General features: G+C 43.3%; 1 protein-coding gene across 1 annotated transcript in view; it reads right to left on the bottom strand.

The window, feature by feature from the left end:
• Positions 1-26,418, bottom strand: part of TAF4B (TATA-box binding protein associated factor 4b) — a gene marked incomplete at its 5' end in the record, with an annotated part of 319,056 nt that overhangs the window by 177,583 nt on the left and 115,055 nt on the right. Inside the window, one exon of the mRNA XM_082258681.1 lies at positions 22,891-22,987. Coding sequence (XP_082114807.1) covers positions 22,891-22,987 — 97 coding nt within the window. The remainder of the gene's footprint in view (positions 1-22,890; positions 22,988-26,418) is intronic.

Below are 26,418 nucleotides of genomic sequence, written 5' to 3'. Positions count from 1 at the left end.
GTATATGTGGAAGGCAATGGCATGGTTATATGAGGAAACATGGAAAATGGTCAGCACAGATGAAAAACGGGGAAATTATTAAAATATGGGCTAGTATTGTATGGATGTATGATAACGTCTGAAGCATTCTCCAATGCACAGGCCAGGTTGGGGACAGTCCGGACAATGGTAGCTGGTATCTTTAAGAAATCCTCTTTTGCTGCATACACGGCATACTTATTGGCGTCTTTGGTTTGCTTCAGATGGTGGAATGTTGTCTGTGAAGTGGCGCTCTTGAAGTCGGCGAACAGCATCAGAGCAAAGGTTTTCTGGGGGGGGAACGTGACAGTTTCTTCGATGAATTTTAGGAAGGGGGTGGGCTTTCAGTTTGATGTAGATAACATATGCATTATAAAAGGCCAATTGAAATAAGTAAATTGCGACTTTCTTGTACCAGAAAACGGGACTTTCTTGTTGCCAAGTAGGGCTGAAACATTTGGTAATTAAAATCGAACCCCCCCCCTCATGTAAAGATTGTAATACTGAACACACGTTGGCTTTTGAATCGGCCCTCGTCTTCTTTGAACCTCAACTGTGGTGTCATTATGGATGGTGGACATCATATTAACATTTCTACTATCCTTCCACCTCAAGGCCAGCTCTTCGTTGCTTCTCAAAGCTGCTCTTTCCCCCTTTCTCATTTTTTTTTATTCACCAAGGATTGTGGGAAGCCCCTCCTGTTCTTTCTGGTGGTTCCGCAGGCCAGGGTTTTTTCAAGGTAGAGGTGTTTGAAAAGGGGCAGGCTGGTATAATAGTTATTCAGGTATATATGGTAACCTCTCCTCAGCAGTGGGTACGCCAGGGCCCATACAACTTTTCCATTTGTGCCCGTGTAGGCCGGGCAGTCAGGGGGATCGAGCTGGGAATCTCTTCCTTCATATATGCGGAATGCATACAGATATCCTGTGGCTCTTTCACATAGTTTATAGAATTTGACCCCGTATTTGGACCTTTTACTAGGAATAAATTGTTTTATTCCTAGCCGGCCTGTAAAGTGTAGCAGGGACTCATCCACACATGTTTTGGTCAGGGACGTAAAGTTTTGAAAATCTTTGGGTAAAAAATATGTATGAGGGGGCAAAGTTTATATAACTTGTCATAATTTGAATGATTTTTTTTGGGGGGGGGGGGGGGCCTTGGGTGTTGTCGCTGAAATGAAGGAAGCGCATAATAATTTCATATTGGGACCCGGATATCGAAGAATATAGGGGCATGTGGTGTATTGGGTGAGTGGACCAATAGGCATGTCCTTCATTTTTTTGTAACCCCCATGTTTATAGTGAGGCCCTGAACCAATTTGAACTCCTCCAAATTCAAATTTCTCCACTCAAAACTGATGGGAATAGGATGATTGGGGGTTTACAATAAACTGCATAGAGATTAGTTTGGTCCACGATAAATTGAAGAAAATTGTTGGGCAAAAATAAAAGAGAAAATCGATTTCTGTAAAATTTCGGTATTGGCATGCACACCTGGCTGTGCGGTGAAAGGGGGAATACTTGCTGATCCTGAGTTTGATGGCAGCCATCTTGGGTTAGCAAGAGCATCTGGGAGGTGGGTAGTGGCCCTGGCTCTTGGGGGATGTGACACTCCAGTGCTGGTAGTTGGGGGATTTGAAATTTCTAAGCTGGTACTTGGGAGTGATACCACAGCGATGGTGCTGGGCCTGGGCATTCACTCCTGGGGTGTATCGCTGGTGGCAGTGCTGGTACTGGGCCTGGGCATAGGATTCTGGGGTGTATCGCTTGTGGCTGCCTGGTTTCCAGAGCCCTTTTAGGAGAGATCCATTCTTCCTCGAGTCCATCGCCGATCTGCTACTATTAACAATTTCAAATTCCGAATCGAAATCTGATGAGAACTCTCCGGTGCCCTCATCAGTCATGGAGAGGATCTAAAAATGCCTCCTCGCTGCTGTACATTCTTTTTGACGTGGTGGCTGTGATAGGCTGTGCGACGGGTGAGTTAATTGCTGATGATCACTGATAGGTGGCAGGTGACAGTCACTGATGAGGTGGCAGGTGACAATGACTGATGGGGTGACAGGTGACAGTCCCTGGTCACCGATGGGTGACAGGTACACCGCTGACAGTACTGATGGCAGTCTCTGGTGGTGACAGTTGCACTTTATGGGCACTGATGAGGTAACTGTTAGGTGACACGTGCAATTTTGGGGGGGGGGGGGGGCTGAGGACAGGTTTGATTTTGTGCTTTTACACTGACAAGATACACAGATCAGTAACTCACTGTTCCTGGCTCTTCTCTCCTCACACTGGAAACGGTGTGTGAGGGGAGAAGAGCTAGTAACAGTAAGTTACTGCTCTGTGTTTACATTTGTGAATGGCTGTGAATGGATTCACAGTCGATCATGTGGTAAACAGCCACTGTCATTGGCTGTTTACCACTGTCGGTGACTACCTGTAAGGAACACAGCGCCACCGGCATGACTGCGCAGCGCGCTCCTCTCCACCTTTCCCCGATCCCCGTCACCTGAAACTACTCCCCGCCCTCCTTTCCTATCCCCTTCAACCTGGTTCCTGAACCCTAGCACTGATACTAACCCCCCCCCCCCCCCGCAAACCCGATCCCCTGTAGCTACCATTGCAAGCCGGCATTCCTCCTGTCACTACCGCCGACCTAAGGTGCTGCGTTTACCTGACCCTCCCTGAAATGCAGCGGACCGAGGCAGCCTTCACTAAGCCATGGCTCTTGTGTTCACTGACAGCTCGGATGATAAGCTCATCACATAGTAAACCCAGAGTTTACTATGTGCCAGACTGTCAGTTTATGAATGACTCCTTATTTTATTCATAAAAAGTGCTGCAGAGAAAGGGACTTTTAGTCTCTTTCTCTGCCTCAAAAAAAAAAAAAAACGATATCTCACCAAAAACCCCCACCCCAAAAAATGGATTTTTGTAAAATCTTACCGTAAAATCCTTTTCTCTTAGCTCATTGACAGACGTAGTCCTCGGTGATTCAGCACCTTCGGGTTATGTCGCCTCCACAGGAGTAGGACTAGACAGGAAGTAAAATGCTCTGGCCACACCCTAGGGGCAGTCCCCGAGGGTATATCCTCTCTCTCTCTCTCTCTGCCACAGCAAATCAGTTATGTCACAAAGCAGTGTTTAGAGAATTTAACCCAACCCAACTCCAAAACAGAGGGGCGGTACTACGTCTGTCAATGAGCTAAGAGAAAAGGATTTTACGGTAAGATTTTACAAAAATCCATTTTTCTCTATCGCTCATTGACAGACGTAGTCCTCTGTGATTCAGCACCTTCGGGACGTCCCAAAGCAGTACCACAAATGAGGGGTGGGAGAAATGGAAATTAAATCCAATCTAGAAGGCCCAACCGATGCCAACTAGAAGTTTTACAATGCTCATCCTCAATGATGAGACTCAACAAAAATCTTTCAACAGAAAAAATCCTCGAGGTAGACCTCCGGTCTCCTCAAATTGCGGCCTGCAAAACCTTGCGGCCAAATGAGGCATCCTCCGATGCCATCACATCAATTTTATAAAATTTTGTAAAGGTATGTACCGACGACCAGGTGGCCGCCTTACATACCTGGACCACTGACGCCTGATGGCGGAAGACCCAGGAAGTACTGAGCGCTCGAGTGGAGTGCGCCCTAACAGGGAACGGAGGACTCCGACCCTTAATAGAATAAGCCTGTACCACCGTCTGTCTAATCCATTTGGCGATAGTCGCGGCAGATGCAGGCAACCCCTTTCTGGGGCCATCCGTGATCACAAAAAGTGAATCCGTCTTACGGAACGATTCCGTAGCCTTCAGGTATACCCTGATTGCCCGCACCACATCCAAGGAATGCAACGCATGTTCCCGATGATGATTGGGCTGGGGACACAAGGAAGGTAGCACAATATCTTCATTCAGATGAAAATCTGAAACCACCTTTGGAAGAAAGGATGGCTTAGGATGAAGTACTACCTTATCCCTATGAATCACTAAGTATGGGGACTGGCATGATAAAGCAGCCAGTTCTGACACCCTGCGTGCAGAAGTGATAGCCACCAAGAAGGCCACCTTCTGGGATAAAGTAAGCAAGGGAATCTCCCTGATGTTTTCAAAAGGAGGTTTCTGTAGAACCGACAAAACCAAATTAAGATCCCAGGGCGGTAAGGGCGCGCGGACTGGTGGAGCCAGGTGCCGCACCCCCTGGATGAAATTCCGCACCAAGGACTTGGTAGCTAAAGGTTTCTGAAAGAAGATTGCTAATGCTGAAACTTGACCCTTGATGGTGCTCAAGGCTAGTTTCTGCTCAACCCCTTTTTGCAAAAAGGCCAATATTCGAGTCACCGAATAGGTACGTGGAGGAAATCCTAAAGATTCGCACCACGCAATACAAGTCTTCCATGTGTGATAATAGACTCTGCTGGAAGTCGCTTTCCTTGCTTTAATAAGGGTAGGAATGACTGAAGCTGACAACCCTCTGTCCTTCAGTACTTGGGTCTCAATGGCCAGGCCATTAAAACCAGCGACTGTAAAGCACGATGGTAGATTGGTCCTCGAGGCCAGCCTAGAATTTCTAGGACCACTGGCGCTGACTGGATCTGAACCAGGCGTCCCTAGAGCTATCTGGCCCCGACCATCCGAGAAAATCTGGTCGTTTTCTGTTCCCACACATTTATCAGACACCTGATTCCTATCAGGAACGGTCATCTTTCCTGGTTGAACCTCAGGGACCGAAGTCACCTGGCTAGAGGCTTCTTGGTCTGTCTGGTCAACCGGATCTGATTCCTGTGGGGAATAGAGACTAATTTTAGGAAAAGGTAAAGGAAAAGATCTGTTCAGGGAACGGTGACTACCGCTCCCTGTAGTACTTAAATGTTGGAAGGGAAGAATCGCACCGGTAGCAGTAGTCAATGCTCGATCTAATGTCCTGAATACCGGTGAAAACGTCCCCCCACCCTCAAACCGGGTGGGGGCGCACCTTCAGGCTGTGTAATCCTTTGCCTCGGGTTTGGCTGAGTCGGTCCTCTGTTTGTCCGACCAGCCCTTCTTGAACCCTCCTGGAGGAGTCTTGCCTTTCCCGCTTGTTCCAGCCGGGCGTGCGAACCCTTTATGGGCGGTAAAGAAAGGTCCTCGCTTGTTGCGAGGTCCCTTAGCTTTAGCAGCCTGTGGCAAGAAAGTGCTCTTGCCCCCAGTGGCATCCTTAATGATCTCATCTAGGGTGGCCCCAAATAGGCGATTCCCCTGAAAGGGGAGATTCGTCAAGGTCTTTTTGGAACCTAGGTCAGCTGACCAGCATTTTAACCACAGCACACGTCTGAGGATTACCGCTGACATAGATGCATGCCCTAATAGGGGGGTGGCATCCAAGGCTGCGTCACAGACAAACTGTAGCCCTTGTATAATCTGTTCCATCAAATCAGATGTTCCCTGGGGGATATCTTTTCCCCTCAGGTCTTGGTGTACCAATCTCGCCCATTCCGTTAGTGTCTGGGAAACTAGACCAATAACAATTACTGGTCTAAATGCTGACCCTATCAGGGAGAAGATAGTGCGGGACTCCGCTTCCATCTTTCGATCCACCGGATCCTTAAAGGACGAAGTGTCCTCCACTGGGATAACCGTGGCTTTATTCAGCCTGGAAATAGGTGGATCCACCACTGGTGGTACCGTCCATTTCTTAATGAGGGATTCCTCAAACGGATAGCGTCTAGCAATACGCTTGGAAATAGTAAAGGTACGCTTAGAATGCTCCCATTCTTCTTTAATTTTATTACCAAAACACTTGGGTACAGGAAAAACCTTCACCGTCTTGATGGGCTTGTTAGTACCAATGGGAATCTCTGTTTCAGTTGCCTCTGCCGGTAAAACCTCAAGTCTTAAGGTTTCCCGCACCGCCACAACTAGTGCGTCCACCAATGCTTCTTCCCGAATTATGGCGGAAGAATGAACGTCCTCCTCACTGTCTGAGGGAGCTTTACCTGAGATAACAGCCCTTGCAGAGGGACCTGCAGCTGCAGTGACCATCTCTGAATCTGAGTCAGAGGTGTCAGATGATATAAGGGTAGGCGGGGGTCGCTTTCTTGACCCCCGTCCCTGACAGGCCGTCTCCACCCGAGACACCAAAGACTCCAAAACTGATGTAAATGCGTCTATACTCTGTGCACCGGCGGGTCCCGTGGTCCCCTCGAGGGAAACAGGTGGGGGTGCTTGTGTGGCAGGGTCCATGATAATTCCAGTTACTACCCGGAAAATTCAATCCAAAAATAAAACTTTTTTTTTTTTTTTTTTTTTTAGACCCCCAGCGCCACAAAGCCCCTCAGTGTTAGCTGCTCCGGGACCCCTATCGAGCAAGAGAGAGAGAGATAGACCCCTAGGCTCACCACTTGATGCTCAGAGTTTTCCACTGCACTTGTCTCAGCACTGTCTCGAATCGAGAGGAAGTCTCTTGGCTGGCTGCCCGGGAAGAAAGGAGGCGGCTCCGCCCCTCCATACGCCTTCCGGCGCCTCCCCTAGCTCCACGAGGTGTTTGGATCACCTCAAACATGGCCGCCCCCATGCTGGAGACACGAGGCTACGCCAAAATGGCGGCCTTGTGCGATCTAGCAAGTAATGGCGGCGATTGTACCGAATAGCGGCGTGACTACAAAGCATCACAACACCTTCTCTACATGGGGAATTAGCCTGGTCGGCGGTACCGGACCCTGGCGGACCGCATGGCCGTCGGAAGGCCTGCTTTTGCTGGAGACCTGACTTGGAAAGCAGTTTACATGTCCGTGGCTTCTGACTGGTAGGATACTTATATTCTCACAGTAAGATTACCGTACTGCCACGGATTACAATCTTTTAACATATTTACAATTAGATTGTCAGCTCCCAAACCAAGCCTCCTGGCTTTTTGCACATAAAAATCACACTCAAAGTAGGGGGATCTGTGCCATGTTATAGGATAGAGGGGAACTCATCCTTATCATACAGAGAGGGGCCCGCGTTCACCACAAGACCCGTCAGGGGGAAAGGGGGAACATACTACTCACCATACCGGAACCAGGCGGGCGCCAACTCCTGACAGTACCCCTCTCCACCGGGGCGGGAGGGCTGTCGACCAATACGGACGCCGTGACTCATGGTCCTTGGCGTTTCAGCGAGACGTTTAACTCGCAGGGTCAGTCCCTCCAGTGGGACTATGTCGCGGCCGACCCAGCGCGGAGCTATGGCCTGCACGCGCTCGTAGGCTGAACTGGGGTGACCACCGGATCTCAACATCCAGCCCGTCGCCCAGTTCAGCTTTCTTGCTTGAAGATCTCACAGGAACACTGGAGAAAAAAAGCTGTCTAAAATTCTTAAGAAAAAAATCCTGCCAGGACCGAAGATCCCAGCAAGGTATCTAGGTCCTTACTCCTGACTAGACAGAAAAAACTGATTTGCTGTGGCAGAGAGAGAGAGGATATACCCTCGGGGACTGCCCCTAGGGTGTGGCCAGAGCATTTTACTTCCTGTCTAGTCCTACTCCTGTGGAGGCGACATAACCCGAAGGTGCTGAATCACCGAGGACTACGTCTGTCAATGAGCGATAGAGAAAATAAAATAACATAAAAAATAAAAAACTGTAAAAAAAAAAAAAAAAACAAAAAAAAAAAAAAACATGCAGCAGACTGTCAAGCAGATCCGCTTGCTCAGCGAGGGATCTCTGTGCTGATCCTCACTGAGCAGGGGGATGACAGGTCCACATCTGTTCCGTTGATACAGAATGAACACAGGCCGCTATTCTCTATGGGGCGGTCGGATGGAATTGGGCTACCTGTCAATTTCCATCCAATCCGATCTGCTAAATGGATGGGGAATGGGATCCCCATCAGTCTGTTTTAGTGGACTGAATCGGATGCAGGCGGGTTTAAACAGACACATGTCTATTTAAATCAGCCTCTCCATAGAGAACAATGGGTGGTCCCGAATGGGCCCACTTGAAAAATGGACAGGCAGACCCGATCTTTTTGTGTGAAAGAGGCCTTGTTCACACTGGGCATACACACCATACCTTTACAGGGATGTACAGGTGTTTTCCGTTCAACCCTGTTCAAGCAGTCCCATTAATGAAAATTGGGATGTAGCAACTGCACGAAAAGAGCTGTCGCTCCCAATTTGACATCCAGGTCCGCGTGCATGTCCCTGAGTGAACACTGTGTGTTCGGGGTAATGCACCCACACCCTCACGGATGTCAGATTGGGAACAGCAGCTATATGCCTGTGCAGCCGTTGCATCACAATTAACATAAATGGGACTGCCTGTACAGGGATGCACAGAACACCTGTGCAGGAATTTTGTAAGTTATGTTGTGTTTTTGTGCACTATTAATGATTTTAGTGTATTTTTAGTGAAAATAGTGATATGAACATTTTTAAGGCCCCCGTGATATTTGCGCAAATGTTTAACAAAACATTATTTTCTCTAGAAATGCACTAAAATCATTAGCAGATTTAAACACAACAAATTTTACAAAATTCCTGCTCAATTCATTCTAAATATAAAAGCTAAACCTGTTCTGAGTTAATAACAAATATTTGTAAATTTTAAATTGCGCCTTTTTGAGTAATCGTGAAAATGGGACGTACGCAAAAACTTCTCTAGGAGATTTTCCTTTTTCACTTACAGCTTTCAGTTTGTAAAAGACCCCCCCAAACCATATATTTCCTGAAAGCACATAGCCACTAAAATAAAAAGATGGTGCTACTGATTTTTAAGGCACCACGATATTTGCGCAAATGGTTATCAAATATTTGCTAAAAATACACTAAAATCATGAATTGGATGGATTGTAGATGGCAAAATGTACAAAAATTCCTGCTAAATTCCAACCTAATATAAAAGGTAAACCTATATTGAGTTAATAAATATAAAATATTTGTACATTTTAAAATTGCACCTTTTTGTGAAATGGTGAAAACTGAAGCTACACAAAACTGTAAATAAAAACAATTTACTCTGGAGGTTACCATTTTTCATTTACAGCTTTCAGAATTTGAAAAGATCCCTCAAAATCATACATTTTCTGAAAGCACATGACCTGTAGAATAAAAAAAAGGCTACAGATTTTTTGGGTCCCACAATAATTGCGCAAATGTTCATCATATCGCTATTTTCACTAAAAATACACTAAAATCATTAATAGTGCACAAAAACACAAGATAACTTACAAAATTCCTGCTAAATTACTATTAAAGCATTGTTCACATGTGGCATATTAAAGTGTACGCTCATGGAGGGCCATGTTTACCAGCAAAGGGATGCACAGGTGTTCCCTGCATCCCTGTACAGGCAGTCCCATTTAGGTAAACTGGGATGGAACAGCTGCACAGGCATAACTGCTGATTCCAATCTGACATACATGTGGGTGCACGACTCCAAAACGCAGACAGTTTGAGCTCAGGGACATGCACGCGGGGACCTACATGGGTGTCAAATTAACAGACCCCCATATCTCTTTTTTTTTTTTTGAGACAGAGAAAGGGACACAAGAAAGTCCCTTTCTCTGCAGCACTTTACATGAATGAATAAGAAGTCTGTAGTCTGAACTCCTTATTCATTTATAAACGGACAGTCTGACATAGTAAACTCTCAGTTTACTATGATCAGCTGTTAGTGTACTTAAGAACGATCGTTACCGATCGCTGCCTCAGTCCACTGTACTAGAGAGAAGAGCCTGGTTAACACGTTTACCATGCACCCCCCCCCCCCTCCAACTGCACCGCCCCCACCCCGCTCTCAGGCCGACAGCTCGCAGGAACTCAGTGCCGGTCAACAGCTGCAGATGGCGGGAGGGGAAGGAGGGATGCTGCCGGAGCAGGGATGGATCAGGCATGCAGGGGCCAGTATGGAGGTGATCAGACAGGCAGGGGGGACATCTCTGGATCCCCTCTAAGCCACTGCAGCACCTGAAGCTGACGGGAGTGGCAGAGGGATGCCGGCTTCTAAAGGTAGCTGCAGGGATATTGTTAGCTGGGGGGGGGGGGGGGGAATCAGTGCTGGGGGGCAGGTAGGGGGATGAAGGGGATAGGAAAGGAAGGGGGGGGGGGGGGGAGTAGTTTTAGGTGACAGGGAGCGGACGGGAGGTGGAGAGGCTGGGGACAGGGAAGCGGCAGACAGGGGCTGGGGACAGGTTAGCAAATCCCTGTATAGTCTCTACTTGTGTCAACTAGGAGCACTAAGTGCCATTTCCGTCTGCTGATTAGTTTCTCTGCTATCTGCATTTGTCACTTCTGATAAGTTTTCCTGACACCAAGAGAAAACAGGTGACAGGGGATATACCTCCAGCACCCAGCCTGTGATTGACACCCTCAGCTCTGTTCCTGTGTGCTTTATAAAGGGCGTTGTGTCCCTTCCACCCAATAACCCCCCCAGAGCTCTCCCCACTGAGCTCTGCAGTGTGTAATTTCAGCTCTCTGCCCCCTTTTTCTGACAGCTCAGACAAACTTTATAAATTCTGGACTTTTAAATGTAGAGAAGAGATGGCTGCAGATAAACCGGTAAAACTTATGTAGGATTTCATCTCTGTGTATCACCAGGGGCCAGTCACTTCACTGGGTATACATAAGAGTTTACAACCACTTTAAGTTAGTTTAAAATCTAAGGTTCACTTTAAGAATAATCACATAACCCCGAGTAAAAATAGATAAATCTAAAAACGTAAAAAAGTAGCAAATTTTCATGGTTTCCCAATAAGCCTGTGGTCACACCGGGTACGATTTAACGTAGTGCGATTTAAAGCCCGACTTCAACCATGATTTAACGCTACTTCAGCACTACTGAGATTTGTAACGATTTACAACTTCAGTGCTACTTCAGTGAGAGGGGCTGTCCATGTCACAGGGAGGAACAGTGATGTTATAAACAAAAGTTTAACTAGCTAAGCGTTAATATTTTACTTCTTACAAGCTCAAGTAGAGTGGATACAGAAACAGGTACAATTTGCAGCATGATTTACATTATAGTTTATAGCAGTGAAATCGTGCTGAAGTCCTGAAAAAGTAATACATGGACTACTTCCTAAATCGCACTACTTGAAATCGTACCTATTAAGACACTGCCATAGAAACACATTAGATGCTACTTCAGGTACAATTTGTAAATCGTATGTCATACCTGAAGTTGTACTGGTGTGACTGGGGGCTAAAGGTCACCCAACATCAACAGCACCTAGGAGCAAGGCAGCAAGCTGGAGTCTAAATGTAAGTAATTCTCCCTTTTTTTTGCTAATGATTTATTTTTTTACTTTAGTATAGACTTTTGTTTAAAGTGTTCATAAAATGTATTGCTGTCATGTAATACCAAACTTTGAAGCAGACAAACATTGCTTGAATCTCTTGCTTTTTACCTCAAGGGATTCCCATCATGAATACATAGAAGTATTTACCCAACATTTTTAAGCAGCACTTCAGTCATTTTTTCATATTTCCATTTATTAAATCATCTGCCCTTGTGGTTTTAACTTTGGATAGTAAAACATTTTTTTTTTCTGCAACTAAATACCCTATACAGCCCACTTCCTCTTTCTTTTCTGGTAATTTGCCTAGGCTATAGACATCATGCACAGCTCACCTCTTTCACTCTCATAAGAGTTTGCCAGTAAGAGGGGGAGGAGGCATGAGAGTGGAGGAGAGATAAATCACAGGAGAACCAAGGAGAGCTGCAATACTGGAGGGGGCTGGAAGAGGGTGGAGATAACAAGACTGCAGAGATCCATGTGTATTCATCCACAGAGGAGAAAGGTGCAGGCAAAAAGTGGTGTGTGTGTGTAAATCCAGGAAGTGAACAGGCAGCACCTGTCCACAGTTAAAATGGCTGCAGGCAGACTACATGGAGGGAGATTTTTGCAACATATTTGGCAAGTACAGAAACACAGTATATTTAAAATAATATGCGTGGTTGGAGGAAAGCTTCAGAATGGCAAAGATAATTTTGTTACAAAATATGTGAGCAGACTATAGTTCCTCTTGAAAAAGGTTCAAAGTACAGATAAATTAACAAAAATTCTAGAAATTTAATTATTGATCATTGGACATCAATGATGAGTATTTTTGTACAGTCTTGTACACGCAAGTTTGTAAACTGGCTAATCCAACAATACATGTATCTGTATAACAAATCTTATACGATTCATGCAGAATTTAAGTAGTATATTGACTTACACATATCTATACATTTTCGTGCACATGGGCCCACATCCCACAAGTTACCCTTTCACCAGCAACAAGATTGCTAACAGACCCCTTACCTTTTATTTAGTCATTTGCTCACTAGCCAAACTAGCATAAGATGCCTCTCCCTCGCTGGTCATGCTTATGAGATTTCAGAGGATCAGAGAGATTGACATTCTTTTAAAGCAGAACTTTTCCCTGAAATGAAAAGTTCCCCCCTATCCACCCCTCCACTACACACATTGGTTGTAAACCCTGTCATAAACCCAGTGAAGTGCATAGCCTCAGAATATACACAAAGATTAAACAAATCCTCCTACATAAGTTTTATTTGTTTATCAGCAGTCTTCTCGTCTCTACATCCCTTCAAACTGCTGACAATTCTTATGTTTTTGTCAGCAATACAGGAGGGATGGGGAGCTGCAGTTTGAGCACTTGTACAGTGTATGAAAGCCGATAGGAGAAAAGGGACACCACCCTTTTCATGAAGGAGATTTAAAATGAATAAGTAAAAAGGTTCCCTCCGACCCCCCCATGCATGTCAATCACCTAGGCGAATGACATGCTCTATGTTTGCTGTGCCTTCTGGGATATGTGATCTGCACAGACCTTATTTGACAAATGAGGGTGTTGATGCTTTAAAATGTGGCAAAAAGTGTCTCTGCTGCATGACTATCACAGATGTGACCTATACAAGCACTTAAATTAGTAACCGAATATCGTGGCCTATCAAAAATCTTTTGTCAGTGGTTCCTCAGGGTATTATTTATTCTTAAAGCACCCCGATTTATTTGTACTTGTAGAATTGGAGAAGCTTCACAAGCTCAGTTAAGGACTTCCTGCATGTTGCATTTAGAACTTGAGGTAATCTTTTTGTTAACTGACTAATGTGATATTTCTACACAGATGATAAAACTGAAACACAGTAAAGCTCATCACACAAGCGATAAAGCTTTTTTGAATTGTACCCTATGTATCACTGCAGTGGCCTTGCCTACAGAGTACCAAATTTCCACTTTTTGGAGTTCCGAATGCCTAAAAAAAAAAAAAAAAAAAAAATTAAAGGACTATGGTGGTAGGGGTGCCTAGAAATTAGAGATTAGACCTTTGGTGTGGCATTTTGCAGCAATCTAATTTGTGCCATTTACCTCTGTTAATGCAGTCTGTTCTTATTTATTATATGATTTTGCAGATCTTAATGATCACTCATGACAAAATATGATTTTTGTAGTTCACTGAGGGATACTGCCGCCTACAGGAAGATCTGGACACTAACAAAACAAAGTTCTGTAAGCCAGCCGGAATCACTCCTTTTCTACCAAGCATGCCTTGGTTTATAGCAAGCAGTACCAGAAGCATGATCATAAACAGAGGTGTAGTGCCTGTGTCCCTCAAGGGAATCCAAGAAAAGCATTTTATGGCGAGTACAAAAATACTATTTTCTATATAGTGTTCATTGAGGGACACAAGAATCATTATGTCAGGATATCAAAAAGAAGTCCCAACTGAGAGATGGGCATTTAGCTACAAGCAAAAAGGCCCAACCAAAAAAGTCCAAGAATCACCTGAAGGACCAGCATATGAACAGACATCGGATGAGGCTAATGCCCCATACACACGTGCAGATTGTCTGCAGACTTACCAAAACCATATAATATGAGGTCAAACCTAAACACTTTCAATTTGTATGCAATCCGGCAGGCCCTTGCACTACATAGAAAAGGTAAGTCTGCAGACAAAAGTCTGCAGATAATCTGCACGTGTGTATGGGGCATAAAACTCCTGCCTGATAGAGGTATCAGGCCTTCGAGACCAAAAGGAAGGGACTTTGAGAATAACCTGATGCCCAAAACCAAGAAATAGTAAGCAACAAGGGGGGGGGGATAACTTCACACAAAAGAAAGCACTGAACCATTAACCAAGCAAGACGCTAGTCTGAAACACAAAGCGGTGTATCAATAGCCACTTCCCATTTGGGAGGGAAATCAAAAGAAAAAAAAAGGGTACTAGGACAAGGGACCTAGGGAGGAAAAAAAAAAAAAACACTTGCAAAGACAAAACCAGCCAGTCTAAGTAGGAAGGCCCCATGCAGCTACTCACGTGGCCCTGTAAAGTGTTAAAGAACGAGTACTCCCTTCAACGAGACATTATCAAAGCAATCACCTCATCAAAGCAAGGCTAATTTCAAGAACCTTGAAATTACTAATCACAACCTACAAAGAACACGAAAAATTACCCCCGTGTCCAGCAGAGAACCAAGGATACCATCTCAGAGAGCAAGCATAACCAAATGGTAGGTGCATGGACAAACCACAAGGGCAACAAGGAAAGGAAGGTTAGAACCTTACCATAAATATTAGTGAGATGGATTAGAACCCTAATGGACTTGAGGATAAGGGAAGACCCACTTACCCTTTAAACAAAGGCACCTCTGGGGCTAAATCCAAGAGCAACCCTGCTGAAATTATATCCCCTATAACCTTGAATTCGAGAGTCATGAGCTAAGAATGCTTCAGACTCTCTAGATCCAACAGAATCTGTGATACAAAGGAGTGGAGTATTGTTAGAACAGTGAATAATATTTACCGTATAATGTACAGTATAATAATAACAACCTGAAAGGCTTTCAAAACTTCAGATCAGCCTGGGATGGAAAAGTCCCACAGAGCCCTCAAGAAATTTCCTTTTCCTGACAAGGGATAACCACAGGAGACTAGTTTGTTCTTCTCATAGACAGCCCAGGGGACTCGGGTCCTTATTCCGATATACTTCACTTACAACTCAGGGTCTCAAACACAGGATGACACCCAACACAGGGCAGAACTTACCAGAGGAAACTGGGATTTCAGGAGAGATTCCAGGAGCTGGTCAATAGAATCCTTAAAGGTAGTGGAAAGGTCTTTGAAGCTGTAGCAGCTCTAAAGGCCCAAGGCTGGGGACAGCACGCCAATCCTTCAAATGCAAGGTACACATATATTTAAAAAAAAAAAAAAAAAATAAGATCAAAAAGTTAATTTCAGTAATTCAATATAAAATGTGAACACAGAGTGATATACAGTATCTCACAAAAGGGTCCACCTCTCCACATTTTTGTAAATATTTTATTATGCCTTTTCATGTGACAACACTGAAGAAATTACACTTTGCTGCAATGTAAAGTAGTGAGTGTACAGCTTGTATAACAGTGTAACTTTGCTGTCCCCTCAAAATAACTCAACACACAGCCATTAATGTCTAAACCACTGGCAACAAAAGTGAGTACACCCCTAATTGAAAATGTCCAAATTGGGCTCAAAGTGTCAATATTTTGTGTGGCCACCATTATTTTCCAGCACTGCCTTAACCTTCTTGGGCATGGAGTTCACCATAGCTTCACAGGTTGCCACTGGAGTCCTCTTGTACTTCTCCATGATGACATCATGAAGCTGGTGGATGTTAGAGACCTTATGCTCCTTCACCTTCCGTTTGAGGATGCCCCACAGATGCTCAATATGGTTTAGGTCTGGAGACATGCTTGGCCAGTCATCACCTTTACCCTCAGCTTCTTTAGCAAGACAGTGGTAGTCTTGGAGGTGTATTTGGGATCGTTATGTTGGAATACTGCCCTGTGGCCCAGTCTCCAAAGAGAGGGAATCATCCTCAGCTTCAGTATGTCACAATACACGTTGGCATTCCCTCAATGAACTATAGCTCCACAGTGTCAGCAGCACTTATGCAGCCCCAGACCATGACACTCCCCCACCATGCTTGACTGTAGACAAGTCACACTTGTCTTTGTACTCCTCCCCTGGTTGTGCCACACACGCTTGACACCATCTGAACCAAATAAGTTTATTTTGGTCTTCTCAGACCACAGGACATGGTTCCAGTAATCCATGTCCTTAGTCTGCTTGTCTTCAGCAAGCTGTTTGCAGGCTTTCTTGTGCATCATCTTCAGAAGAGGTTTCCTTCTGCATGACAGCCATGCAGACCAAATTGATGCAGTGTAAGGCGTATGGTCCAAGCACTGACAGGCTGACCCCCCCACCCCTTCAACCTCTGCAGCAATACTGGCAGCACTCATATGTCTATTTCCCAAAGACAACCTCTGGATATGATGCGGAGCATGTGCACTCAACTTCTTTGGTAGACCATGGCAAGGCCTATTCTGAATGGTACCTGTCCTGTTAAACCGCTGTATAGTCTTGGCCACTGTGCTGCAGCTCAGTTTCAGGGTCTTGGCAATCTTCTTATAGCCTAGGTAATCTTTATGTAGAGCAACAATTCTTTTTTTCGGATCCTCAGAGTTCTTTGCCATGAGGTGCCATGTTGAACTTGCAGTGACCAGTATGAGAGAGTGAGATAACAACAAATTTAATACATGTGCTCCCCATTCACACCTGAGACCTTGTAAACACTAACATGCCACGACACCGGGGAGGGAAAATGGCTGATTAGGCCAAGTTTGGACATTTTCACTTAGGGGTGTACTCACTTTGTTGCCAGCGGTTTAGAAATTAATGGCTGTGTGTTGAGTTAGTTTGAGGGGGCAGCAAGTTTACACGGTTATACAAGCTGTACACTCTCTATTTTACATTGTAGCAAAGTGTCATTTCTTCAGTGTTCTCACATAAAGAGATATAATAAAATATTTACAAAAACGTGAGTGGTGTATTCACTTTTGAGATACTGTATTTCAAGCATGTGTCTATTAATTTTGAGGATTATGGCTTACAGCTAGTGAAAACCCAAAATTCAGTATCTCAGAAAATGTGAATATTACACAAGACCAATAGAAAAAAGGATTTTAAATACACTAATATTGGCTTACTGAAAAGTATGTCTATGTACAGTATAGTATGCGCTCAAAACTTGGTTGGGACTCCTTTTGCATGAATGAATGCATCAATGCGGCGTGGCATGGAGGAAACCAACCTGTGGCACTGCTGAGGTTTGGAAGCCCAGGTTGCTTTGATAGTGGCCTTCAGCTCATCTGCATTGTTGGGTCTGGTGTCTCCTCTTCTTCTTGACAATACCCCACAGATTCTCTATGGGGTTTAGGACAGACAAGTTTGCTGGCCAATCAAGCACAGTGATACCATGATCATTAAACCAGGTATTGGTACTTTTGGCAGTGTGGGCAGGTGCCAAGTCTTGCTGGAAAATTAAATCAGCATCTCAAAAAAGCTGGTCAGCAGAGGGAAGCATGAAGTGCTCTAGAATTTCATGCTAGAGGGCGGTGTTGATTTTGGACTTGATAAAACACAGTGGGCCAACACCAGCAGATGACAGATATGGCTCCCAAATCATCACTGACTAGAAACTTTACACTGAACCTCATGCAACTTAGACTCTGTGCCTCTCCACTCTTCCTCCAGATCCTGCAACCTTGATTTCCAAATGAAATGCAAAATGTACTTTTATCTGAAAAGAGGACTTTGAACCACTGAGTATCAAGTCCAGTCCTTTTTCGCCTTAGCCCAGAAAGACTTATGATATGGGCTCTGGTTCAGGAGTGGGTTGACACAAGGAATTTGACAGTTGTAGCCCATGTTTTGGATAAGTCTGTGTGTGGTGGCTCTTGAAGCACTGACACCAGCCACAGTCTACTCCTTATAAATCTCCCCCAAAGTTTTGAATGGTCTTTGCTTTAACAATCCACTCAATGCTGCTCTTATCCCTGTTGCTTGTGCACCTTTTTCTACCACACTTTTTCCTTCCACTCAACTTTCTATTAAAGAGGTAGTAAACGCAGCCCCTCAAATGCCCCTTCTCAATAAATCTAGCCTGATAAAGCTTTCCATAAAATTCTGAATTATTCTTTCCTACCTTCAGATGTTTCTTACTTTTTTAAATTCGCTTACTAGCAGCAGCCAGTGCCATCTTATCTACTGTCAGAGTCTGCAGCGCTGTTTACTTCCGCCCTTTCTGTTTGTCTCTGCTGTAATCTCGCACACACTCAGTAATGTTGTAGCCGAGCCTCATTTTCTAACACGATTGCAATAACAACCATGTCCAACATATCAAGACACAGACAGGTGGGCAAGCATTTCAACACATCTATTTAACGTGTGTTTTTTTTTTTTTAAACACTGTAAAATACCGTCCACTATGTGATGCAGCCGATCTCCTTGTTCTGGGGTGCCATGCAATGTGCAAATGTTTACTTACTTACGTCACAGGGGGTGTGTCAGTAACTGAATGGCACTGTAATCTCCCAGGATCTTGGAACAGTGCCACATAGAGGAGATGCATATTAATGGATGGACTGGCGGCACAATGACAGTGCCGGGAAAATATGCGCATGCGCCAGTATCATCAAAAATATGAACAGGATAAATTACAGGCAAACTGAGCAGGTTAAAATTGATCCAAACACAGCAATTTGTACAATGTTCATTAAGGATTTAAATGGGAAAAATATAAATAGGGGAGAGTTTACTACCACTTTAATAGGCTTGGATACAGCACTCTGCAGCAATTACCTTTTGTGACTTACCCTCCATGTGGAGGGTGTCAATGACTGCCTTCTGGACAACTGTCAAGTTAGCAGTCTTCCCCCTGATTGTGTAACCTACTGAACCCGACTGAGAGACCATTTAAAGGCTCAGGAAACCTTTACAGGTGTTTGAAGTAATTAGTTGATTAGAGTGTGACACCATGAGTCTACAATATTGAACTTTTTTACAATATTACATAGTAACATAGTAGTTAAGGTTGAATTAAAACAATAGTCCATCCAGTTCAACCTGTGTAGGCGTGTGTGGACATATTCATTTCCCATATCCCTGAATGTTCTTATCCTTGAGATGTATGTCCAAGAGGCTTATAAAAGTAGCCATACTCCCCGCAGTAACTACCAATTGTGGTAGAGAATTCCACAGTCTTGTAGCCCTCACTGTAAAGAACCCACTGCATAGCCTGAGGTTAAATCGCTTCTCCTCTAATCTCATTGTATGGCCTGGTGTCTTCATACATTCTTTGTGACTGAATAGTTTTTTTTCTATGTTGATATCACCATTGAGATATTTATAAATTGCCATCATGTCCCCTCTCAGGCGTCTCTTCTCCAGGGAGAATAAATCAAGCGCTTGTAAGCGCTCTTCATAATTAAGGTCCTCCAATCCCCTAATCAGCTTAGTTGCCCTTCTCTGGACTCTTTCCAGCTCCAACACATCCCTTCTGAGGATTGGCGACCAGAACTGGACAGAATACTCCAGATGCGGTCGGACCAGAGTTTTATAAAGTGGCAGGATTATAGTTTTATCTCTGGAAAACATCCCCTTCCTTATGCATGCCAATATTCTGCCGGCTTTGGCAGCTGCAGCTTGACATTGCATGCTATTGTCAAGTCTATCTTCTACTAAGACTCCCAGATCTTTCTCCATTTTTGATTCCCCCAGAGGTTCCCCCCCTAAAGTGTATTGTGCTTTTATGTTTTTTGTCCCCAAATGCAATACCTTACACTTCTCCACATTAAACCTCATTTGCCACGTAGGTGCCCACTCTGCAATTTTTTTCAGGTCACTCTGCAGAGTTCCTGCCTCACTATGTGAAGTTATTGCCCTGCTCAATTTTGTGTTGTCTGCAAAAACTGATATTGAGCTTCTAAACTCATCCTCAATGCTATTTATGAATAAATTGAACAAGATTGGTCCCAGTACTGAGTCTTGGGGGACCCCACTTTCCACCTCAGTCCAGTCTGAGTATACATCATTTATTGCCACCCTTTGAACACGCCCCTTTAACCAGTTCTGTATCCAAGAGCAGACCTTGTAGTCGATGCCTGCAGACCTTATTTTATATATTAAGCATTTGTAGGGGACTGTATCAAACACATTAGAAAAATCCAGGTACACCACATCCACAGGTCTCCCCCTATCTAGCTCACAGCTCACCTCCTCGTAGAATGTTAACAGATTGGTTTGTAAACCCGTGCGGATTACTGCTGATGATGTTATTGTCTTTGACAAACTCTTGGATATAGTCCCTTATCATCCCTTCCAGAAGTTTACATACTATTGACATCAGGCTTACCGGCCTATAATTTCCCGGGATATGCCTCTGCCCTTTTTTGAATATAGGTATCACGTTAGCTTTCCTCCAGTCACCTGGTACAGTTCCTGCCAGAATACTATCAGCAAAGATCAGGAACAGTGGTCTAGATATAACCTTACTGAGTTCTTTGAGTACTCTCGGATGTACGCCATCCAGGCTTGGCTATTTACTAGTCTTAATTTTATCCAGCTTTTTCCTGATTTCACCCTCTGTTAGCCATAGCGGCAAGTCCAGTGCAGTACTGCTAACCAAAATATTCTAATTTTCTGAGATATTGAATTTTGGGTTTTAACTAGCTGTAAGCATTAAATCATCAAAATTATAAAGAAAAATGCCTGAAATATATCACTCTGTGTGTAATGAATCTATAACATACGAGTTTCCCTTCTTGAATTGAATTACTGAAATAAACTAACTTTTTGATGATATTCAAATTTTTGAAGATGCACCTGTAGTGTAGTGTAGTGTGTACTACATCAATAGGAGCTGAAGTGACCTCTTGTAAATCTAAGATAATGAGAGGAGACTGTGGTGCCTCAAAAACAATGGAGATAGACTGTAGGAACCAGGCAAAATATTGTATAATGTTTGTTATACAGATGCATGCATTGTTGGATTAGCCAGTTTCAAAACTTGCGTGTACAAGACAGAATAAAAATACTCATCATTGATGTCCAGTGACCAATAACTACATTTCTAGAATTCAGTGCAATGTTAATTTATCCTGTACTTTGAAGCGGTTTAAAATGTTGGGTAAAATACTTGCATGTATTATATAGGATGGGATGGGATCCCGTGAGGGAAAAAAGCATCAAGCTTAAAATGGTCAATATGGATACATCTTTTTAAAGGCCTTAAGATAAAACCCAAGCAGAAAACACAATTTAGACTTGCTATAAAAATTATAAAAATATAATGAATTACAGTTAGCATAAGTATCTAAACATATTTGGAGAGAAAGGGTAGCAGTATGAACCAAATCAGACTCTGCAACATTGCAGAGTGCTGTTCATCTGACACCATGCACTTGCTAACCAGAAGAGTGAGCAGAGTGGAAACCTCTATGTGGCAATACTATCACTTTTTTTTCATCAGCAGGTTGGAGAGATTTGTGACCAGGCTGTATTGCTTAAAGCAGTATTAAACCAAAAAAAACAAAAATCAAAAATATATTGCAGCTTACCAATCCTTCGATGTGTTGGCTGCATTTGTTTTCTTTTTCCCCCTGGCGATCTGGCTTATAACACAATGCTTGTCTTAGAGTGCCCCCACTCTGAATGAAGCAGCACAGGGGCACCTTTGGGTAGCTGCATTGTCAGTCTGGAGGGAGGGGAGTATTAGATACACTAGTGGATTTAGATTTACTAACAAATGAAGCCAAACTCCAGCTCACACTGCATTTACACAAGCAGTTGCAATAACGTTTACTTTCCCTTTGGGATAAAGGTTTTACATAACTAAAAAGATGATCATTGTAAGCACCCCTGTCAGTGGTAAATAAATTGTATTAACACTAACTGCTACATTTGCAGGAAACCTTTTTCTGTTGAAAAACAGGCTTACTGGCTGGATCACCAGATGACAAAGGAAAGCCTAAAATAGAAAAAAAATATATCAGCCAACACATCTAAGAATTGGTATGTTGCAATATAATAAATTGTTTTGGGTTTAATACAGCTTTAACTATAGTGGGGTTGCCCCTTTATCCAGATTCAGGTGCAAGTCCCTTTAACAACTCCCCATAATCCTCTGGGCTCCCAGCCCCCCCCTGAGCTCCTGGACAAGGAGTATAAATGCCTGCTCCTTCCAGCTTCCTGTGTTTAAAGAGATCCTGCCTCATGGGGCAGCAGTGACTGGGCAATTGAGCTGTCCTCCAGGTGCTGGGTCCTCCCCTGTTAAGTCTGGTGTGTGGGCCACCAGCAGTGAGCACAAGAGCACGCAGCATCTGTCCAAGCCCCAGCCACTGGAGAGGACTTAGTTACAGTCCATGCGGAGAAGCTGTCTGCTACATTTGCAGGAAACCTTTTTCTGTTGAAAAACAGGCTTATTGGCTGGATCACCAGATGACAATAAAGCCTAAAATAGAAAAATATATCAGCCAACACATCTAAGAATTGGTATGCTGCAATATAATAAAAGTTTGCTTTGGGTTTAATACTGCTTTAACTACAGCAGAGAAAACAAGGTCACAAACCTGGCTCTGCAGTCTGGCAAGGTAAATGGATCACAAGACTGGCTGCTAAGAATTACAAATCTGGCATGTAAAACAGTTTAGATTACAGTACATGCATTTCAACGGTGTGCTTAGCCATTTAGCTGGAATTCAGCATAAAGATATATTTCTGCAATGAGGTTTGTGTAGTATATGTGTCTAAAAAAGCATCTATATTATACATAGCAACCTGCAGCTAATAATCTTTAGCAGATTAGACAAAGGAAGGATGAATCAGACTAGTAATGTCCCCCCAGATACTTTTGATATATGGAGCCCAGTGACACAAAATGAAGTCAAGCCTCTGCATTGCAACAGGCCATTGCTTATAACGACCATATTAAAACAATTCTTAGTGGTTTATCCTCTTGTAATTATAGACTTTTATTTGTGCTTTTATTACCCAGACACCTCGAGTTGTTTGGTATTTTATTACCTGAAGCATGCTGTGCCATTTTCTTTTATGGGAAGATGCGATGCTTGCAGGGAAATAACTTTATTTCCTGGCAGGGTGATTTGTTTCAGAACTGATGCTTGCAAAGAAAAAAAAGCCAAAAAGAAAAAACAAAAAAAAGGAAAAAAAAAAGTCAAAAACATTTTCATAAAAGATTTCAGTTAAAAAAAAAAAAAAAAAAAAATTATATATATATACACACACACACACACACACACACACACACACACACACACACACACTATAATAATATTATATATATATATATAATTTATTTATTTTTTTTCATACATATACATCCAAGACTGGGTTCATCACTGCTGAAACACAATCTACCCAAAGTCATATAAACACCCAGTTCTGTCCCTGCCCAACCCAGTGTCTCACTCTTGCTACCACAGGTTGTTTTCATTTCTGCTGCTGCATAACATGAAAAACCAACTTGAAAGTTCATTCTAGATTCTACCTGGATAGAAAGTTCCTTTAAAGTGCACTTGTGGCCAGAGTAAACAAAAGACCCCTACGTATGCTACGATGCACTCAGTTTGTAAAATAGGCCCTAAAAGTATTTGTGCATTCCTAAGCAAGGTTTACACCGCTGAACCTGGCGAATCTCACTGTGTGTACCCGCCTTTGTTTTTTTTTTGTTTTTTCTTTTACCCTGTATCTCCTTTCTTCTCTCCGCTACTGAACTTGGGACTACAGGACCCAAAAGGTACCCTAACTATTGAGCTTCCAGTTTATTGACTCAATCTTTTCTGAGATTTGTTGCAATACTTTGTAACAAGATAAATGTTTTTATTTCGCTAAACTTAAGAAAAAAAAAACAAAAAAACAAAGACCTACATGGCTGCAAGTACTGTGGAATAAATCATTCTTAAAAATGACAAAAGACACTCTGAAGCTGGGTTTCAGTGTGTTTCTTTTCTATTTCAAAGGTTTAATTGTACCAGAAGTAAAGCAATACAGTTGTACAGGATAAAAAATAAAAACACAGTATAGCTTAACTAGCATGATTTTAAACCGGCATTTCAGTCTGAATTCGGGGGCGATTTGAAAGGCATCTATGTGGGTTAATGCACAGATATCTATTAAAATCGCCCCCCAAGTCGCCAAAAGTAGTGCAGGAATTACTTTTGAGAATTGGCACGGCGCTGCAAAGTCGGTGCTACACCGATTTGGAAGGTGCTTTCGCCGGCAATAAACTCCGATTTGGCATTCTATTTTCCATGTCAAATCGCATGTCAAATCAGCCGATGTGAACGGGAGCTAAAGGAAATTTGTCAAGATAAGCATAAACACACTTTTATACCAGGTAAATAGCTTTTAATGCTGTTGCAGTTTGATCAGAATGTCTACTAAGTGGTTGCATTGTTGCAACCCACTGATGCAATCCTGGGTTATGTCAGTTTTTAGAATATAGGAAGTGCATGAGAAAAGGTGGTATATTAATGCATGGGTAAAGGATGTGTATCAGTTTAAGGTGGATCGAGAGCGGATCTGACTGGTAAAGGGTCCCAGAGCCCATAAAGGAAAAACATTTTCCGTCTGTTTCTAATAGCTTTTTTTTATATTAGACAGTTGGAAGGCTGCAAATGCAATTTTAGTGTATTTGTTGTGATATGTAAATACTTTGCTGTCCAAAAGCCAGAGCACAGGTGCACATTAAAGTTGAACAAGCTTTATTGCAACAGCTTACCCAACAAATCAGTTCACCATTTGACTAAAATCCTCTTCTGATCCTAATTTAGCTTTGATCAGATGACAAACATAAGGGGCCAATGTCCCCCTCTGTGAAACCACATTGTAATGGACAGGTTCTCCATAATGAGACATCAGGTGTCTATTAGAAATACACATTACTGTACTTCCACGTTCTTAATAGTTATAGGAGGTCAATGAAGGAACGTTCCCCAGTCTCCCTCCCCTCTACCTGGCAGCTCTAGCTATACAGCAGGGCCTGCAGGTAAAATAGCAGAGCCCAAGATACATGGTGAGGATGGGGGAGGAGCTTGCACTGTGGGTTAATGGCATTTCTGGGGGAGTCATCACTTCCATTGTGTCCAAGCCCCCTGCTGCTTCCAACATAAGGCTTATATCAGGAGGTAGCAAGCTGGTTAAACCCCATTTTTTAAAAGGGAAAACCCATTTGTGCTCCCAGCTATTGCAGTGTGGTACAGATAAACACGGGGGGGTTATTTACTAAAATCGCATGGTGAAAAATTGGGGGTGCAGCTCTGCATAGAAACCAATCAGCTTCCAGCTTCTGTTGCCAAAGCTTAATTGAACATGCTGAAGTTGGAAGCATATTGGCTACCGTGCACAACTGAGTGCACCAGTTTTAGTAAGTCTCCCTCATGGTGTCTAGACGTCCACACCCGACTTCTCTCTCCCAGTAATTTAATGGACAGCAGCAGGAGCCTATGGCTATCACTGCCCTCACTATGCACATTATGGGAGACCCAGAGGTTTAGAATATGGACAGAAGGGATACAGAGGTACTAGGGCATTGTTAATTTGAGTTTCCAGTTCTGATGGAGGAATGACCCAAATACAGGGTGTAGAGGAGAGGTCTTTACAGCTGAATGTTCACTAAAAGGTCATAACAGGCTGATCCTCCAAATGCAAGGAGTTTGAAGTAACCCCCTGTGAATCTAAAGCAATGGGGATCACAGGTTGACATCTCAGGACCTTGCAGGGTTACTTTTTCAAGGCAGAGTAATGGCTTTACATGAAACCGAGCAAGCATAAATAGTTCCAACAACCAGTCATAAACAGACATACATGTACAAAATCGTAATGTAAGAATTACCTCATAGCCCCTCAAACACTAAAAGTTAACCTTAAAAATTAAAGTTACACACGATTGGCCATTGTCTGGGTGAGTAAAATGGGTTCTGCATAAAAGTGATTTGCATGTGTTACAATTAAAAGATCTGTAACAAGATTACTACTGCCCCATTACTATTTTGGGATCTTAGACCAGCTTCTATAAAAAGGAGTATGAATGGAATTATTGGCCTTCTACACGGATAATGGTGGTACCTTTAGTTTGCGACATAAAAGGTTTATCTGCTCTTAGTGTGTTAAGGTTCCTGTACATTTTGTTTCTTAATGTGGTATAATGTGGCATTGAATCATGCAGGTTTGATAGGCATTTAGCGCATTCGGGAACATTTCAGTACATTCTTCGTTAAAACCAAACGCAAAAGGTCAACTTTTAATGTGGGAGGGGTCATTCTTGCATCACAGCTTTGTATGCGTATCTGTTCCTGATTGGATGCTTAAGTGCTATGTCTCAGGGGAGATGGTGCTGGAGCAAGCTTAAAGTCTATGTAAGCAGATTACTGCAGTAACTGAGCACAAACAGACAGAATGAGTAGAGCTGACAGAGGCCCCTATGCACATGGAGGAGGCCTCAACACCGACCAATGGAGTTGCAGGAGATTCCGATGATGATGACTCTACAAGAGTAGGGGTGTCAGACTCCAGGTAACAGGCATCAGTTGT

Source organism: Pelophylax lessonae (assembly GCF_965119305.1).
Source record: "Pelophylax lessonae genome assembly, chromosome: 5".
NCBI lineage: Eukaryota > Metazoa > Chordata > Amphibia > Anura > Ranidae > Pelophylax > Pelophylax lessonae.
The sequence above is the reverse complement of the archived record's forward strand: the minus strand, read 5'-3'. Positions and strand labels throughout refer to the sequence as shown.